At 38.4% G+C, this 17,998-nt stretch overlaps 1 protein-coding gene across 1 annotated transcript in view; it reads right to left on the bottom strand.

Moving 5' to 3' along the window:
* Window positions 1–12,666, bottom strand: part of MAP3K4 (mitogen-activated protein kinase kinase kinase 4) — a 67,100-nt gene extending 54,434 nt beyond the window's left edge. The window contains exon 1 of the mRNA XM_077755077.1: window positions 11,310–12,666. Within this exon, the coding sequence (XP_077611203.1) occupies window positions 11,310–12,665 (1,356 nt within the window). The 5' untranslated portion in view covers window position 12,666. The remainder of the gene's footprint in view (window positions 1–11,309) is intronic.
* Between the last annotated feature and the right edge of the window lie 5,332 nt (window positions 12,667–17,998).

Raw genomic sequence — 17,998 nt, 5'->3', positions numbered from 1 at the left:
TACAGCAGTGATTTCCAGAGAAGAAAACCAAACCAATGAAACAGAAAAAAGTTAAAATAAATTCACTTGAAATAATAAAAAAGATAAAAACCAAACAAAACGTGAAAGCATATACTAAAAGGGCACCACGTATTCAAAAATACTAACACTGAGTAAACTACTTGCAGTTTGAAGAAAAAGGAAAAAAAAGCGAAACAATCTTTTGGGCATCCAGGTTATAAATACATAAATAAGGAATGCAGATGAACAAAGGCCTTACAAGTAGAAACAAAAATATTGTCATCAGACTTCCCAACCTCAATGCTGCACGCCAAGAGACAAACCATAATATATATCAAACTTCTTCAAGGAAAGAAAATATAAGTCAAAGATTTTATAGCCAAATAGACTTGCAAGAGTAATAAATGCAGCAAACTGGAAAATTCAAGAACACAGAACTGTTCTCATGAACCCTTACTGAGGATTCTACTATGGAATGAAATGACTCATGACACTTCAATTCAAAACAAGAGTCTTAGGGAAAGAAGTCAAAAACTTGTGTCTAACTCTAAATCTCTATCTCCTTCTCTATGTCTGTCTATCAAAACACACGNATTCCAATATCCTCATGGTTGAAAACCCACAAATAACAGCCAAAAAATGTTGGGTTGGGGGGGGTCCCTGGGTAGCTCCATCGGTTAAGTGTCCGACTTCGCCTCAGGTCGTGATCTCTTGGTTCTTGAGTTCGAGTTCTGAGTCCGGATCTCGGCTGACAGCACGTAGCCTATAGCCTGCTTCAGATTGTGTCTCCCTCTCTCTCTCTGTCCCTCCCCTGCTCGTGCTCTGTCTCTTTCTAAAATAAATAAACATTTAAAAAATGTTTTTAAATGTGGCGAGAGAGAGCAGTAAGTATATTATACAAAGATATTAATATAACATTAAGGGGTAAAAATACACTTGCCATATATTAGAAGTAAATAAAGAAAACTGCATACATGGCTTATATTAAAAAATGGAAGAATAAAACATAGTATTTTTAAAAGTTTGACTACCTTTATCAAAGAAATCAGATTTCCTTGAAAATATATTATTCCATAGATTTTTCTCTTAAAACCAAGTATTTTTTCATAATTCTTGCAAAATCACATTTAAAAAGCAATACCTAAAAATAAAAAATACACATAAAAGATCTGAGTGGATAAGTACAACGAGGTACATCCACATGACAGAGTATGACTCAACCACACAGGGGAATGGAGCGCCGATGCCACCACATGGGTGACGTGAAAGAAGCCAGTCCTAAAAGACCACGGAGAGGATTCCATGCGTGGGAAATGTCCAGAACAGGCAAACATAAAGAGACGGAACACAAGTAAGTGGCTGCTCAGGGCTGCAGGTGGCGGACGGAAAGCCTGGAGGCCGGGGGCCTCCTGAAGGGATGCTGAAGATGTTCTCAGATTACACGGCGCTGATGGTTACACAACTTCGAATATAGTAAAAACAAAACAAAACAAAACAAAACCCTGAACTGAACACTTCAAAATAGTGAATTTTATGGTATGTGAATTGTCTCAATAAAGCTGTTTTAAATCTATAACCAGAAAAAGAAGAGAATCTAACTCTATGTCCAGTTAGTGGCATCACCATGAGAAGAATTATTCANCCTTTCCCCCACCATTTCTGCCCTTCTTCTCCCCCTTGTTCCTCCGTCAAGTTCCTCCTAATCCTCCTATACGTGCAAACATATGATATTTGTCCTTCTCTGCCTGACTTATTTCGCTCAGCATAACACCCTCAAGGTCCATCCATGTTGCTACACATGGCCAGATTTCATTGTTTCTCATTGCCATGTAGTATTCCATGGTATAGATAAACCACATCTTGATCCATTCATCTGTTGATGGACACTTAGGCTCTTTCCATGTTTTAGCTATTGTGGAGAGCGCTGCCATGATGGTACATCCCTAAAGGGCTATTCTCTAAGGACTAGAATGTCTCAAAGAGACAGTCTATAGGTTGTATGTGTCCCGATGTAGTAGTATTAATGGCATTAATCAACCAATCAAATCAAGAAATCCTGAATCGGATTAAGCCACTAGACCTTACAGTCACTTCACACAGAACACAGAGAAAAAGGAAACATGTAAAAGGACAACTGTAGGTACATTTACCAAAATTCATACTGTGGGAAAGTACACAGGGTAAAAGTCAAAAAAGGGAGAGGGACTTACTCTTAAGAAATATACTGAACTGTTACCGTGTGTGATCATTTGAAAACTGATGATTTAAATTGCAAAATATTTCTTAAAGAAAACCAAGATAACTAGGACACAATCAAAATATAAACATTACCTTGATCTTTGATGATCACAGGAGTTAACGCTACATTTCAGGTGTGACAACGGGACTGTAGTACATTTCTAGAACTCGCCCTCAGCCTTCAGAGAAACATACTGAACTATTTAAGGATAAAATATGATGATCCCTAAGATTTTCTTCAAAGTGATGGAGGAAGTGTGGTGTGGCTGTAGGTACTGGCCAGGAGTTGATATACCAACCACTGTGATAACCACTGTGCTGGGCTACAGATTTAAAGGGATTCATAGTATTATTCTGGGTAGTTTTATCTGGGTTTAATATTTTTCGTAAGAAAATTGTTTTGAACTATGTAAAAACAATAAAGAAAAAATATATAATGTTTTATAAGCTCAGACTACTCACAAACTAAGGTGATCAAGACTTTAATAAAAAATTTTAATTTCTATCTAGTGAAAAACATCATAAACAAGTTAAAGGACCGTTTGAAAAAAATATGTGTACCCATAATAAAAAAAATGAATCACATCTATAAAATACAAATAACTCCAAGAGCCAAAGATTATAACAATAAAAACAGAAAATGAATAAAGTGAGTAAAAGAAAATTCAAAGAAGACATCTATGTAGCCTATAAACTTGACAACAGGCTCAATATCACTAAAAATGAGGAGAATTAAAGATTAAAAGAAAATTAAAGTTTTTACCGATCACGGTTGCAAAAATAAGGACAAACGAGATTTCTCCTCCATTGTCAGGTAAAGTATGCATGAGTAAAGCCGTTTTTGAAGGACCAGTTGGCGGTATTGATCAAGGATTTAAATGCACATACCTAATGAGCTCACAATTCCATTTCCATTAATCATTCTTACAAGAGCAATGGAGTGAGTTCATAAAGGGGAAATTTACACAGTATTTCTGGCTACACTGTTAAAACAAAAAAATTAAGGGTCCCTTAAGAATGACATGGTTATAATCATCAGGGAGATGCAAATCAAACCCACAAGAAGATAGCACCGCACACTTACTGAATGGCTATTATCAAAAGGATAAGAGGAACAAGTGTTGGCGAGGATGTGGAGGAAACGGAACACTTGGGCATTGTCGCTGGGAATGTAAGCTGACGCAGCCACCATGGAAAACAGTATGTGGATGCTCCTCAAAAAATTAAAAATAGACCTACCACCATATGATCTACAAATTTCATTTCTGTGTATTTATCCAAAGAAAACAAAAACACTAACAGGAAGAGAAATCCTCCCCTAGCGTGCTTATGGCAGCACTGTGTACAACAGCCAAGATACAGAAATAACCTAAGTGAACATTGGTGGGGGAATGGATAAAGAAAGTGCGAGATTTTATACATATACAAAACGGAGTATTATTCAGTCACAAAAAAAGAAAGACATCCTGCCATTTGTGACAACAAGGATGAACCCTGAAGACATTTTCCTAAGTGAAGTTAGTCACACAAAGACAAATGCCATATGATCTTCCCTATATGTGGAATCTAAAAACAAAGCAAAACAAGTGTACTGGGAGATACAGAGAACAGATGAATGGGCACCAGAGGAAGGGGATGGGAAAATGGTTAAGTAGGTTACGGTACATTCATATGATGGAATACCGTGTAGCTGTTAAACCGAACTGAAGGAGAGCTACCTAAATCAATACGGGGGAGGGGACAACCCCTCCATCACAGAATAAATACAACATTATCATTAAAAAAAAGAGGAGTCCACTTGTTGTGCTGAGCACGGGGTGTTTATGGACGTGCTGAATCACTATATTGTATACCTGGAACTAGTATCAGGCCACATGTTGACTAACAGATTTAAACAAAAAACTTTTAAAAAAATTACCTGCATTACATAACAAAGATATCTATTTATATAAGCACAAAAAAGTCTACAAGATGCAAACCAAAGGGTTACTACTCTGAGCAGGATAAGCAGCAGCTGGGTCTCTTTATGCATACATTCAATATAGCAGTAAAACAAAAGGCGGCACATTGTTTTATAAAATGAAGGAGCAGATCCAAATGCAAACTACAGATGATCCTTGAACAGCAGAGTTTGAACTGCATGGGTTCACTTACAAGCAGAGTTTTTTTTATAAATACAGTACAGGGCTGTAAGTGTATCTTCTCTTCCTTATGATTTTCTTAGTAACATTTTCTTTTCTCTTTAAGAATATAGCACATAATATATGTAACATACAAAATACGTGTTAACTGTTCAGGTTATCAGTAAGGCTTCTGGTCAATGGTACGTTGTGAGTAGTTAAATTCTGGGGAGTCAAAAGTGATACATGTATTTTCGACTATGCAAGGGGTCAGCACCACTAACCCCCATGTTGTTCAAGGATTGACTGTAGTCTTTGTATTAGCCTTCAAAAGCGAGTTTCTACAATTCTACACCACAAACTGAAACGCCTTACAGGGCCACGTGGGTGACGTCAAGGGGTGAGCAAGGGAAAGGTGACAGTAAGAGAACAAGAAACAATGGGCACTGGGGTCAACTGGTCAACCAGATGCTACCATGTGGGAATGCAGGCCCAGTGTTAACGGACCTCCTCCCAGGACTTTAAGGAAAACAAACCAAAAAACCCCGATATTCATATAACATCTTGTAATTTTTTAAATGCTAGCCACTAAGTCAAAAAATACTTAAAGCATAAGGTGAGACAAAATATGACTTAAGGAGGCAGAACAGTGTCACGGTTAGGAACACAGCTCTGCAGCCAGCTCTGGGTTCACATCCTGCTCTGCCTACTGGGTGACAGCTAAGTTGACCCACCCGGCTCCCTTTGCAGCAAGTGCTCAATTAATGCCAGCTACCAGCCTTGCCGCTGTGGCTGTGTGGTCATCACGGGGTCCAGTTCTCCACTGCATGCAAGCTGATGAGTTCTTTCCCTGGCTCTTTTTCATCTGACATCAGGTTTGATTCAGTGGACTCGCCGCAGTCAAAAATAATGTAGAACTTCCTATCTTCCCTCAAGTAAGTATGCTTCTTTTAAGAAAACAGAAGACTGATAGGCAAATGAGCCAGTATGTGTTTAGTGGTTTGCCACTTACTCAATTAAAAAGTTCATCAATACAAACAACAACAACAAAGGGGCACCTGGTGGCTCAATCAGTTGAGCGTCCGACTTTGGCTCAGGTCACAATCTCATGGTCCGTGGGTTCAAGCCCCACATCAGGCTCTGTGCTGACAGCCTACAACTTGGAGCCTGCTTCGGATTCTGTGTCTCCCTCTCTCTCCCTGCCCATCCCCTGCTCATGCTCTGTCCCTCTCTCAAAAATAAACAAACATTAAAAAAAATTTTTTTTAAATAAGCTCATGTAACTTTACTAATGAAATCAGACAGGTGATGACTGAAGCAAATAAAAAATTAACTGTAGTAAGTGTATTAAGGACACGGATCTGGAAGGCAGGGGCAGGCCGGGGAATACCGTAGCCTGCTTAGTGTTTCCCCCGGGCTCACTCGGAAGTGCGCTGGTGCTCGTCCCGCTCCGTATGAGCCACATGAAGCACGCTGGGGGTTAAGGAGGTCAGTGCTCATGTCCTACCCCAGGAGATTCTGATTTTCCCTACATCCAAACAGGGCATGATTACGTGTATTTTCAAAAGCTCCCTACGTGACGGTGGTGTGCAGCCAGGTGTGGACACCACTGGCATAGTTTAAGGTCTGGTATCCAAGAGTCCTGTGTTTGAAGCCCTCCAACAATCTAGAGCTCCTGTGATTTGGAGCAAGTTATCTACTCTCCTTATTCGTGAAGTACGGAATTAACACCACCGCTTCATTCGGTTGTCATGCTCGGCACAAGGTAAGACTTGAAAAGAGGAGCTGTTACATATCCTAGCTTCTACAGGATTTATCCATTCTGAATATAAAAGGCAACCTCTTCAGTGTTTCTTGTGCTTCTAGGAAAAAGTTGGCATAATTATTCTTGGATCACAAGACAAACAATATTGTTTTGGCCATTAAACTTGTAATAATTACATCATTATTTCTAACTCAAAAGAAAGTTAATTTATAAAATAACCGAAACTCCTCCTTAGGATTTGAGGTGATATGCATGGTAACCTGCAATGGGTCGGGCAATTAAGATTTTTTTATACACTAAAGTAAAAATTTTCATTTTATCTTTCTCTTCTTCTGAAAATGCATATATTTCATAAGGTCAAACAAAAAGGAAGGAACATAGAAGAACCATATCTCAGTCTATGGCTCAAATATTTTACAGGTATTTGACATTTTAAAAAATGCACAAAACTCACAGATCTATACCACACAAAAAGGAAACTTTATAGTAGGTAAACTTGAAAAAATCAACCAGGACACTGAGAAATCCCAGGACGGAATGCAGACTGAGATTAAATTAATCTGGCTGCATTACAAATGGATGATAAAACCTCACCGACGCTGAAGGAAATAGGTACTGCCCTAACTAACTGGTAAGTTCTGCTGTGACTAGGGACAAAACAAACTGTACCTAAGTCTGTACTCCAGCTGGCAAATGTAGTCCTTGCAGGGCTCCAGGTTAGCAATTCTGAGACTATCTTACACATATGCTCAGGATGCACAAACATGTAAATGAACTTTGGTCACGGGAGCCAGGTGTCCCCCTGCCAATAAGCAAGGGAAGGAGGCTAATGAAACCTGTGATGCTGGATTAGACCACAGACATCAGCGGGAACTCGTGTTTATTTTTAACAGATAGACAGGTAGGTAAATGGATAGATAGCTCAATCTATCAATTGATAGAGAAGTAATTCTAGATCTGTGCACACACAGGGGCTGAAAGACATACCTATACTTTCTACCTCTATCACTGAGTGGGCTTGGAAGAATGACACCCCAACAATAACATGCAGGGCCCAGATCATCATTTCTAAGTAACATTTTCCAATAAAAGGAACCAGAGCTCCTTGGGGAAATGGCTGCCTATAGAACTGCAACAGGAAAAATAAAGGAGGATGCCTTACAAGAAGAAACTGCTCAAAAAGCAAAACCATACAAAAAAAAAAGACGTAGGCATGTCAAAAGGACACAGAAGCCAAGTGAAAGAGATCCAATGGCTAAAGCAGGAACAATCTGAGCAACAAAACAAAGAACAATATTGTTAGATTATAACCCAAAGAAAAAAATACATATTTATGACTCCTCATGGAGATAAAAATAAATGGGAGAAAAGAGGTAAATCTCTCATGCAGAAGAAATCCAGGAATTCCCCTCCCCTTAAATGTGGATTCCATTTAGTGATTCACTTCAAAGACTATAGCATGGAAACGGAAAACTGCTACTTGTGGATGAACCTGACTGATACTTTCACTGAGTCATCCAGGCTAGCATGACCAGTGATATTATGATGCCATGAGGGTGGCATTCATGCCCAAGCCCAAGAACCCAGTCTGATTTTCAGAAAACATCAGACAAATCCAAATTCAGGGACATTCGACAAGCCACCCAGATCATGAGAAACAAGGGAAGACTGAGAATCTACCACAGATCACAGGAGACTAAAAAGACATGACTAAATGCAACATGGCGTCCTTGATTGGATCCTGGAACAGAAAGGGGACATTAGTAGAAAAATAGAAACCAAATAATGTCTGCAGTTAGTTAACAGTATTTTATACCAATGTTAATGTATTAATTTTGACAAATATAGCAGTTTGATGTCAGTATCAAAGGAAGTTGGATAAAGAACACAAATGAAAACTCTGTACTGTCTTTCCAAGTTTTCCATAAATCTAGAATCAACTGAAGATTATAAGTTTTTAAATTTAAAGATTTTGAAATATAATAATAAAATTTTAGAGAAAATTACTTTATAAACCATGTTCAGAAGCCAAAGGGAATTAAATATAAGATCACATTATTCATAAACACTAATTATAAGTAACTTAATCATGAAGAATAAAAATACAAAGACATCAACAAGAAAAATCAAATCTCATGAGTATATTTCCTCCTTTCTACAAAATCCTTTGACTATACTCATTACGATTATCACATAAGCCATAAATACAGCGTAAAGTAGAAGATACATATTGGATACAATCAGTGGTGCCCATTGGTCAAGATGTTTCTAACAATTAAGAATGAAAATAATATCGTCTTCACACCTGAAGGCTATACATTGCTTAAAATGTGCCTTTAAAATGTCTGAGTATTTGGCAGAGATTGCAGAGATTAAAAGGTTAAACACATTTTAAAAATAAAAATATAAAATAGTCTAGCCCATACTGACTTGCAGTTAGCTTCAAAAGAGAAAAGAAATTGAACAGAATTTCTAAAAATTAATTTCTATTTGGCTCCTACAGCACGTTACTATGTATACAAGTACCTTTTTAAGCCTCACAACAACCCCGTGAGGTAGGCAGAAAAGTATTATTACAGCCATTTTACAGATGCAAAGGCTTAGGATTCGAAAGATTAAGTCGTTTACAAAGTCGTGTGGTGAGAAAGACCCACACCAAGGAATGGGATCCAGTTACTTGATTTCAAAACTGCAGTTCTTTCTCCAAAATACTTAGAGTCTAAAACAAACCAAGAACAAAAGTCTGTATATATTCACACGCATACATATACACCTCCCTTATAGAAATTATGCTCCTCAAATGGAAATAAAAAGAAGTCTTCCTTTCCCACAGAGTTAATTATAATTTTGGAGCCTCATCTTTTCTTATTTTGGACTGACCTCCAATACAGAAGAATTTCTATGTCAGCTCTCAGTTACTCTTTTGTTATTTGACAAACACATTTTATGAAACAAAACCTGAAACAAGAGGGGCTTCTGTCCTCCATTTTTGTTGTGAAAAGCAAACACTATACGAAAAATTCTAATAAACAGGCTTTAACTCACACACGTCATGAGCCCTGAATCTGTAGCCCTGAATCCTCTTTCCTCTAACAAGGATAACCTTTTCAGTTAAACCTCAACTGGGCAAACCGAAGGGACACAACCGGGATGGGAACCCATCTGTTTTCAACTTGAGCTCTAATATACAATGGAGCGCACTCATCACTCTTTCTCAGCCTTTTTCTTGTTCCAACACATCTGAGGGATGCAAAGCTCTACTGTTAGTATCGACAGTTCACCGCCATAGAGGGTCCCCACGGGAGAGGAAGGCAATTTGGGGGAGGGAGTTTAAACCAGTCGTACGAAGCCCCCACATGCCTCCCAGGGTCCTTACCATGAGCCCCTCTCTCCTGTGAGATCCACTGAATCAGAGATGAGGTAACATCGCCAGACTGTTCTGTTCATATTACTTCAAAAATACTGCTTCACAATAACAATGAATCATCAACCCTGTCTTGCCCACATGCGTCCTCACTGGAACTTACCACTCCAGCCAAAAACCTAGACCAAAGTCAGCCATTTACTATCTGAAGTATCTGGCAAATCCTTATTCCGTATCTAGTTTGGTTCTACTGATTTTGAAACCTGCACTACAATGAAATCATACAAAACAGGTATTCATGAACTCAATGGGGGAAAAAAGTCATTTGCTCTAATAAAAAGACATACATAAAAAATCAGAATTAAAATACTGTTCAGAGAAAATATATAAAAATTTAAGACATCTAATTAAAATAATATTCAAAGAAAACGAACTTCTTATAGCTACAAAGTACTGATTCCTTTTGCAAACATCTTGTTATATTATGTGAATGTCTTACCCCTTCTTCTAGAGGTTCACGATCTAGTTCACAAAAAATAAAAATCTTACAAACTAAGGCTCTCATCTACTGTTTTTCATTATTAAAAAAAAAAAAATGCTGTTTTATCACCTCACTCCAAAGCAAGCCAGACTGTATAAACTGAAGTTTAAAAAATAAAAATAGGAATGCCTGGGTAGCTCAGTCAGTTAAGCGTCTGTCTGACTTCAGCTGAGGTCATGATCTCATGGTGTGTGGGTTCAAGCCCCATGTCAGGTTCTGTGCTGACAGCTCAGAGCCTGAGCCTGCCTCAGATCCTGTGTGTGTGTGTCTCTCTCTCCATCCTTCTCCTGCTCATGGTCTCTCTCTCTCTCAAAAGAGAAAAAACTAAAACAAAAATTTAAAAAAACATTAAAAAAAATTTTTAGACAGAAAAGGTGCATACATACGTATATACATAGCTACTAAACTTCAGAATTACAACCTAACACAGGTGCAAGGGATCTCAAAGAACTGGGTGCTTCTGCTTTTAGCCAGATGAACATGCAGACTCAACACAGAGAAAAATTGCTCATTTACTCTAAAAAACAGTATCCAACAACGTTCCACTTTCTGGTTTTAACACCCGTAACAGTGAAGAATTTCTGAGACCTCAAGCTATCAAAATGAAATTTGTACTGTTTTCCAACTGTTTTTTCTAGGAGGCACACTCCTTTCCCAGAAATCTTCACATACCAGAGTGTAGACTTGATAATAACGAAGACTTCCCATGAAACTCCATCGTCTGTGCTAATCACTAACTTTGCCAAATACGTAAGTAAACTCTTTTTTCCTTCGGCCATTCTTACACCTCTCTACAACTCACACTTCTTTAAAACACAGTAGCCCAAACTGGACATGCTACTCAAAAGAGACTAAGCTATTTGTGACGAATACAGCAAGAACTATATCCATGACCTTGGAGGCCATATTCATTTAAAAATATTTTAGCATCATGTTGACTTTTTACTGACTCATATTCAGCTTGTGGTCACCCATGATTGTGGCTTTCTTCCCTCTTTATTTATACCTAGACTGTCCTTCTCCATCCTATATTTATATGGCTAGGTTTTTTTTTCCCCTCCACACACCACCTTATACTTAATTCACTGAATTTCATACAGTTTTCATAGATCCACTTCTCCATTTATCTCAGTACTTTAGAGAATATTTAAATCTGCAAGTTACAGTAACTACCACTTATGCTTAAAAATATCAAGACTATGAAAGTACCAACAATCAACACAGCCCCTTGTAATAATGGAGTCACGGACAAGACCATGCTAATGCCTACCAGAAACCTACCTCCATCGGACGGTCACTCTTTACCAGTGCTATACGGGCCCTTTGCAAGGAACCGTCCATCAGCTTGTGAAGTCTTAAAATTAACTTTCTTAACCCCATTTGCTTCAGTGCTTTGTCTACAAATGGTCTATAAATAGAAGTCAGACAATGTCTGCTAAAGCCTGTTTCTGGGCTGCAGTCTGGGGCTCCCCAGCCAACAGAATCATCCTCAGACTCGAGCCTCTCAGGCTTCTTAGACACGCGGCCCTGCGAGCGGATGCTGACGCCGCAGTCAACGGGCCGTGAGGGTGCCGGGGCCCTCGGACCCGAGGTCTGTTCTCCTTCACTCTCGTCCGAACTACTCTCCAGCTCTTTCAGTTCCCCTTCTGTGTCATCACCCTCATCTTCCGGCTCGTTGCCCTTGGATGAGCGAGGAGAAGGGATCTCAAACACTGGCCAGCCAATGTCTGATAAATTCTTGATGCCCAAAACAGTGCCCATAATCCTTAACTTCTGATTTAGGTCTTTTGTGATGTTCAGCCACAAACAGAGTGCCTGCACCCTGTCTTGGAAGTCTTTTGCAGCATATTTTTCGTAGTCCTTTTGAAGCGCCTGCAACGATGGATAAAGTGCTTCTATGTACTCCAGCAGCTCCATTATCCGTTTCACCTGCTCAAATGACACCCTCTGGCGTTGGAGGTGCTCGTGGTATGTTGAGTAACCCACAACCTTGGTTCCGTGAGGGGCCCTGCACTGCCCTTCTACTGAAGTACCATTAAAACTAGCTCCGTTTCGAACAAAGGCAAAGCTCCCATAATTAACTTTGAAAGTGAGGATTTCATTGATAATATCTGGGATGGCTTGACGAGCTGTATATAAAAAGAGGTCCTGGTCGTTAATGGTCCGTCCTGCATGCCAGGCTTGTAGCTCTAACCAGATCAGTTCATTAGATCGGTTAAACCAGAAAGCAGACGTATTTTCCTGTCCTCTTTGCTCCCTGTCCTTCTTCTTTGAGACTGAGGTAAGCTTTAGCAGAAGTCGTAAAGTCTCAAAGAACTTTAAGCGATCTGCCGGACAGTCAGTCCTAGAAGTCTGGCGTGCAGGTCTGGCTATCGGCATGGGCACGGAGACCGGAAGCTTAGCATTGCTGCAGCCAAGACTGAGGTAAGGCTTATTAAGATCCACATCTGGAATTGATTTTTTGGGCAATGACCCACCCACTGAATCCAACATGAATGAGCACTGCACATTCTTCTTATGGTCACGCTCTGTTGTCCTAAGCGCCGCTCGGATCTTCTTCTGCTTATAGCTATATTCCTCCACATTCTCGACGGTTTTTCCAGTGTCTTTGTGTGGAGGCTGGTTTGGTGCATTCATTTTTTCTATTAAAAACAAACAAACAGAACATTATGTTACTCCAAAATATGAAGCTACTCTCAGGATTTTCTATAAAACTGATATTCAAATATACTTCTTTCTCAGGCTGTTATTGGAGGAAAAGATCGTAGCCATTTGCTGAAAATTAAAAGATTTAAAATATATACATTTCTAAACTTTAAAAAGATTTTATCAATTCTTCCTGCTTCATGATACTTATTATATTCTCTAATATTCTCCACTACTAACCTAAAACAAGCTGTTTACTTCTATGCGAAAGTACAGTTATCCAGTGAGAGACATTGCCACAAGGTAAGGCTCCACCTTACAAGAGAAACAGCACAGCAGATCCGACAGAAACATGGTTTAGAAAACACACCCAGGGGCGCCTGAGTGTCGCACTCGTTTAAGCCTCTGACTCTCGATCTGAGCTCAGGTCACGATCTCAGTTTCGTGGGTTCAAGGCCCACATTGGGCTCTGTGCTGAGGCCTGGAGCCTGCTTGGGATTCTGTCTCTCTGCCCCTCCCCTGCTCGTGTGTATGTGCTCGGTCTCTCAAAATAAATAAACTTTAAAAAATTTTAAAAAAGATACAAAACACATCTAATTCTCACCTTTGCCGTGAACTAAATGTATTAACAGAGCAAATCACATAGGTTTTCAGAGTCACTTTTCTCATTTGTAAAACGAAGTAGATTGAACAAAGAATCTTTAGGCACTTTCAGATTATTTTCATAAAAAATGAAAGACAACAGGCAAAAATATTATTCTACTCCTTGGTTTCTTCTTTCCCACAAACAAATAAACAGTAACATTTTAAATTTAGCATTAGCAGAACTGAAAACATACAGACTAATTGAATATCACTTACCTGTACTGCGTATAAAATAATCCAAAATTAATGCAAAGAAAGGAAACATCACACTTCTTTGCCAAACAACTGTAGAAAGTTCTACTCATTTAATTCCCAAACTCTGAAGTGAACACACACTCCCAAGCTCTAAAATGTCCTGTCTGGCATTTCCGCCACCACCTCACTGAAACCCCTTCACTCTGTCGTTCTGCAGACATGAGTCAGGTTCTTTCCCGCTTCCCAGCTCACTCCTTTTCAAACTCCCTCCTGGGAACCTGGGTCAGAAAATGCTACTGTTCCCAGAGTCCCACCTTCCTTCCCTTCTGTCCTGCTCTCCCCTCCCTGGGTGACCTCCTGCACAGCCACTTCATGTATTGACAACGTCCAAACCTAAAACAGCAGCCCAGTTTCCCCTCCACACCCATGATATACTTCCTTTCATGGAATCTATGGATATACATTCTGTATTTTAACATCTCAGAAGTTAACATATGTTTTGTAATGCAGAATGATAGGAGTTAAGTTTTAGGAACAAACTAATAGGTTTCACTTACAACTTCTTTTATATTATATACATATGTATATACATATATACATATATAAGAGTAATACATAGTTTTTTAAAATCTGTATCTAAATATCAAGAAGTATAAAAGCGTTCTTTCAGTAAAAACAAATAAAAATAAAAATTCTAAGTATAAAAGCACACTATGTCATCAATTGTAAGCATTTTTTTCCTTAACACATATTACAGTATGACTTTACATTTAGCGAAATATGGTATATTTATACGGGCTACAAACTAATAGACCGAAAATCAACTCACTAAAGAAAATCTGTTTAAAACCAATTTACCTTCAAATCAATTTAAATTAGTTTCAAAATAAGAANTTTACTATATTTTAATATAAAAACTATTATTTTAAAATTATCAATATTTTTCAAATGATGGGATTTTTATCTCTAGCTTTAATCTATTTCACTTCTAAATGTCTTAAAATTTGTTATACAGTCCATTCAATTAATTTCTTCACAATTTTGTTTCTAGCTACAAAGGCCTATCAATGCTCATTCATAAAATATTGGCCCAAACCAGGCCTCTGTCTCCTCTTGGATGTTTTAACTGTGTTCTCCGCATCATTATTGACATAGCACACACACACATATCCATCTCTCCTCAGTAAAACAATGGTTACTTGAAAGCAAAGCTAACAATTGCCTCCAAATTTAACTCCACTACCTGTATTTTTCAAGACATGAATTTATACTATGTTACTATGAAACACAAAATGACAAACACTGTAGCACTGTTTAAGACTAGAGAAAAAGATAACGAGTTTAGTTTTTACTTTTACTACATGGACAGCCGCGCTGGTTGGAGATGTCTGTAGGTGAATAATACGGGTCTTGAGTTCAGGAAGGAAAGCCAAAGATACCTATTTGGAAGTCATTCCAGTATATACAGACATTGTTGAATACCAGGAGAGTACATAAGGACACCCAAGAAATGTGTACAGAAGAGAGGCAATGCAGGCCTAGAAGAGAATGTTGTAATTGTTACGTTCATCCAAATAAATGGTTTTGAGTCAGAGAAATCAAATATGTAACAAAAACAAATGTTTTTAAGTTTAGGGTTTAGAGTAGTAACAAGATTTTATAAAACAATGCAGAGTGAGTAATGTTACTGATAACAGCCAGAGAATGTATACAGTTTATAATTTTAAAGTAATAGTGAACAGTGAAAAAGTGTTACTTGGCTTATCTAACTCATAAACGGTCTTCTAATCCATGATTTAAAGATTCTAAGGAAAACAAAGGGTTAACTGAGAGTCGCTGGAATGATTCTGCATAACTCCAGAAGACTGGGCTATAAACATTATATCCAAATCTATGCTATATGTTCTAGGAAGTTAATATTCGTAGCATGAAAATATTAAGAGGTAGAACTTCTCAGCCTTGATCTTTATTTCAATTTAAAAAGACTTAAGATGGATAAATGCCACAATCCCATTTTTCTGTATAAAAGGATCAAACTTTAGTAGCTTAAAAAACTAAATTTTATAGATTATATACAAATCTTGTTAAGCTTATCTCACAGCATACAAAACGGTATATTACACATTTTTAAAAAAAATTTGTGTTAACATAAAGCAATGGCTCATTATTTGGACCTATAATGTGTGCAAAGAAAAGCAAATTGGAGATGGAACAGAAAAGCTTTTTTTTTTTTGAAAACAAAAAACCAAGTTGGTTTTGTAAAAAAAAAAAAAAAAAAACACAAATGGAAACTGATACATCTTAATTTTTAAATGATGTAATTTAAACTTAAAATAGGGGTGCCTGGGTGGTACAGTCGGTTAAGTGTCCGACTTTGGCTCAAGTCATGATCTCACCGTTCCTGGGTTCAAGCCCCGCTTCGGGCTCTGTGCTGACAGCTAGCTCAGAGCCTGGAGCCTGCTTCAGATTCTGTATTTCCCTCTCTCTCTGACCCTCCCCTGCTCATGCTGTCTCTCTCTCTCTCAGAAACAAATAAAAAACATTAAAAAAAAAGATTTTATAAACTTAAAATAGACTTAAACCCTAGTCTAGCTACCACGAAAAAAAATTAATCTATTTTATCAGTAGCCATACTTTTCGAATAATATATTTGTGACGGACAGAGGAAACATCAGTGTATTTCCTAGCAATTAGTGACCCAGTAGGCCTCTATGAAACCCTAAGGGACCCATCAGTTAAGAGGTGGAAAAGTACCAGGGTGTGGGGGGACAGGGGAGCAGAGGGAGGGGGGAAAAGAAACCTGTAAGTTTAGACACAGTTAACATTCCCAACAATTTAATATTTTGTCTTTACCCAATATGACATGAGTATAAAACTTTTAATAATAACTTAAAGGCACATTAATAATGGACAAATTTGTTTCTTTATCTGGCTTTCTATTAATTACTAAATCCCTGTGCAATTAATAAAAAGTCAAATACAAACAGCTTCTGAAAAGGAGAATAAATCAAAAGCATACGGAATGTACTATATGACACGTTCTAATTACAGTTTTATAAAACTAGCTCATAATAACTTAAGGAAGACTAATGCAGCATCTGATCTCCTGAGTGGCTATAAATTAAATGGTGTGATTTGGTCAGTGCAGTTGAAGTGATCTTCCAAACAGTTACTTTTTCCTTTGGCCAATCACCAATAATTCCTGCCTCATCAGAAGAATATGAAAGGAAAAGAAAAAAAAATTATAATAAAACCAAAAGCAACCAATGACAAGCAATATGTTTTGCTTGTTTAAACAGCAATGAGACTGAATTTTCCCACCATCTATATCTAGAACTGGCACCTTAGACTACGTATAAAATGTATTCTTTATCGAGTCCCTGTAATACTTACGCTCTCCCTGCTGTGTATTGTCCAAATTCAAAACAACAGCCTTCCTCAAGCTCTCAAAGGAGTGAGCATCAACAGATGGTGCTCTGCACCTTTAAGTGTGAGAGGACCATTAGAGCAATGATGTCCTGGATTATCAAACAATGTCAGCAATCTGCAGGGGCTCAGAGATGGAATTCAAGGTTCTCAAATTTCACCCAACACTAAGAACACGTGGGCTCCTGCTAAAATGCGGATTCCTGGGCCCGCTGGCATGTCTCTGATTCAACCTGGCCAGAATGGCCCACATTTTGGGAAGCACTGCTTTCTTCAATCCCCACACTGTCAAGGCAGAAGCTGTACAGAGACTGTCATAATCTTCACAAGACTACCATGGAACACAGAGACAGACAGTGAATGTTAGGGCAGGGATCCTAACCCATGTTGGTGCCATCACACCACTGTTACACCTGTCACAGGTGCTCACAGGCCAGTACTAATCGCCCAAGGAAAGGTCAGACACTGAGTGTCCTGAACAATAGATTATAGTGGGTAACAAATCCATAAAGGCTTTCAGTAAGACCATGTACTTGACCGGGGCCTTGAAGAATGGGCTGAGCTCAAACACGGGTAGCAAGAAAGTCAAGAGTATCTTTGAAGCCAAAGAAGCTCATGAAAAGGCACAAAGGCAAAAAAAGAAGAGAGTCTGGCTGAACAGTGAGTCTGTATAAGAGTAGTCTGGAAACATAAATTACAACTTTGACTATCAGGCTGAGTTTAGACTGAAGAGCCAAAATGCAGATTTTTAAATCCACTCTACTTAACAATGAACAATCATGAGACTGACTACACAGCTGACCCCCTAAACAAGAAGAGTTTGAACTATGCTGGTCCAAGTATACACAGACTTTTTTCGACAAATACTGTAAATGTATTTTCCCTTAAATATTTTTCCTCTAGCTTACTGCATTGCAAGAATACAGTACATAATACATACATAAAATACACATGAATCGATTTTATGTTATGGTAATGCTTCTGGTCACCAGTAGGCTGTAAGAGGTTAAGCTGCTGGGGACTCAAAAGTCATAGACCCATTTTTGACCGTGAAGCAG

Source organism: Crocuta crocuta, unplaced genomic scaffold (assembly GCF_008692635.1).
Source record: "Crocuta crocuta isolate KB4526 unplaced genomic scaffold, BGI_CrCroc_1.0 scaffold11, whole genome shotgun sequence".
In the NCBI taxonomy this organism is placed as follows: domain Eukaryota; kingdom Metazoa; phylum Chordata; class Mammalia; order Carnivora; family Hyaenidae; genus Crocuta; species Crocuta crocuta.
This window is presented reverse-complemented; position numbering and strand designations above follow the sequence as displayed.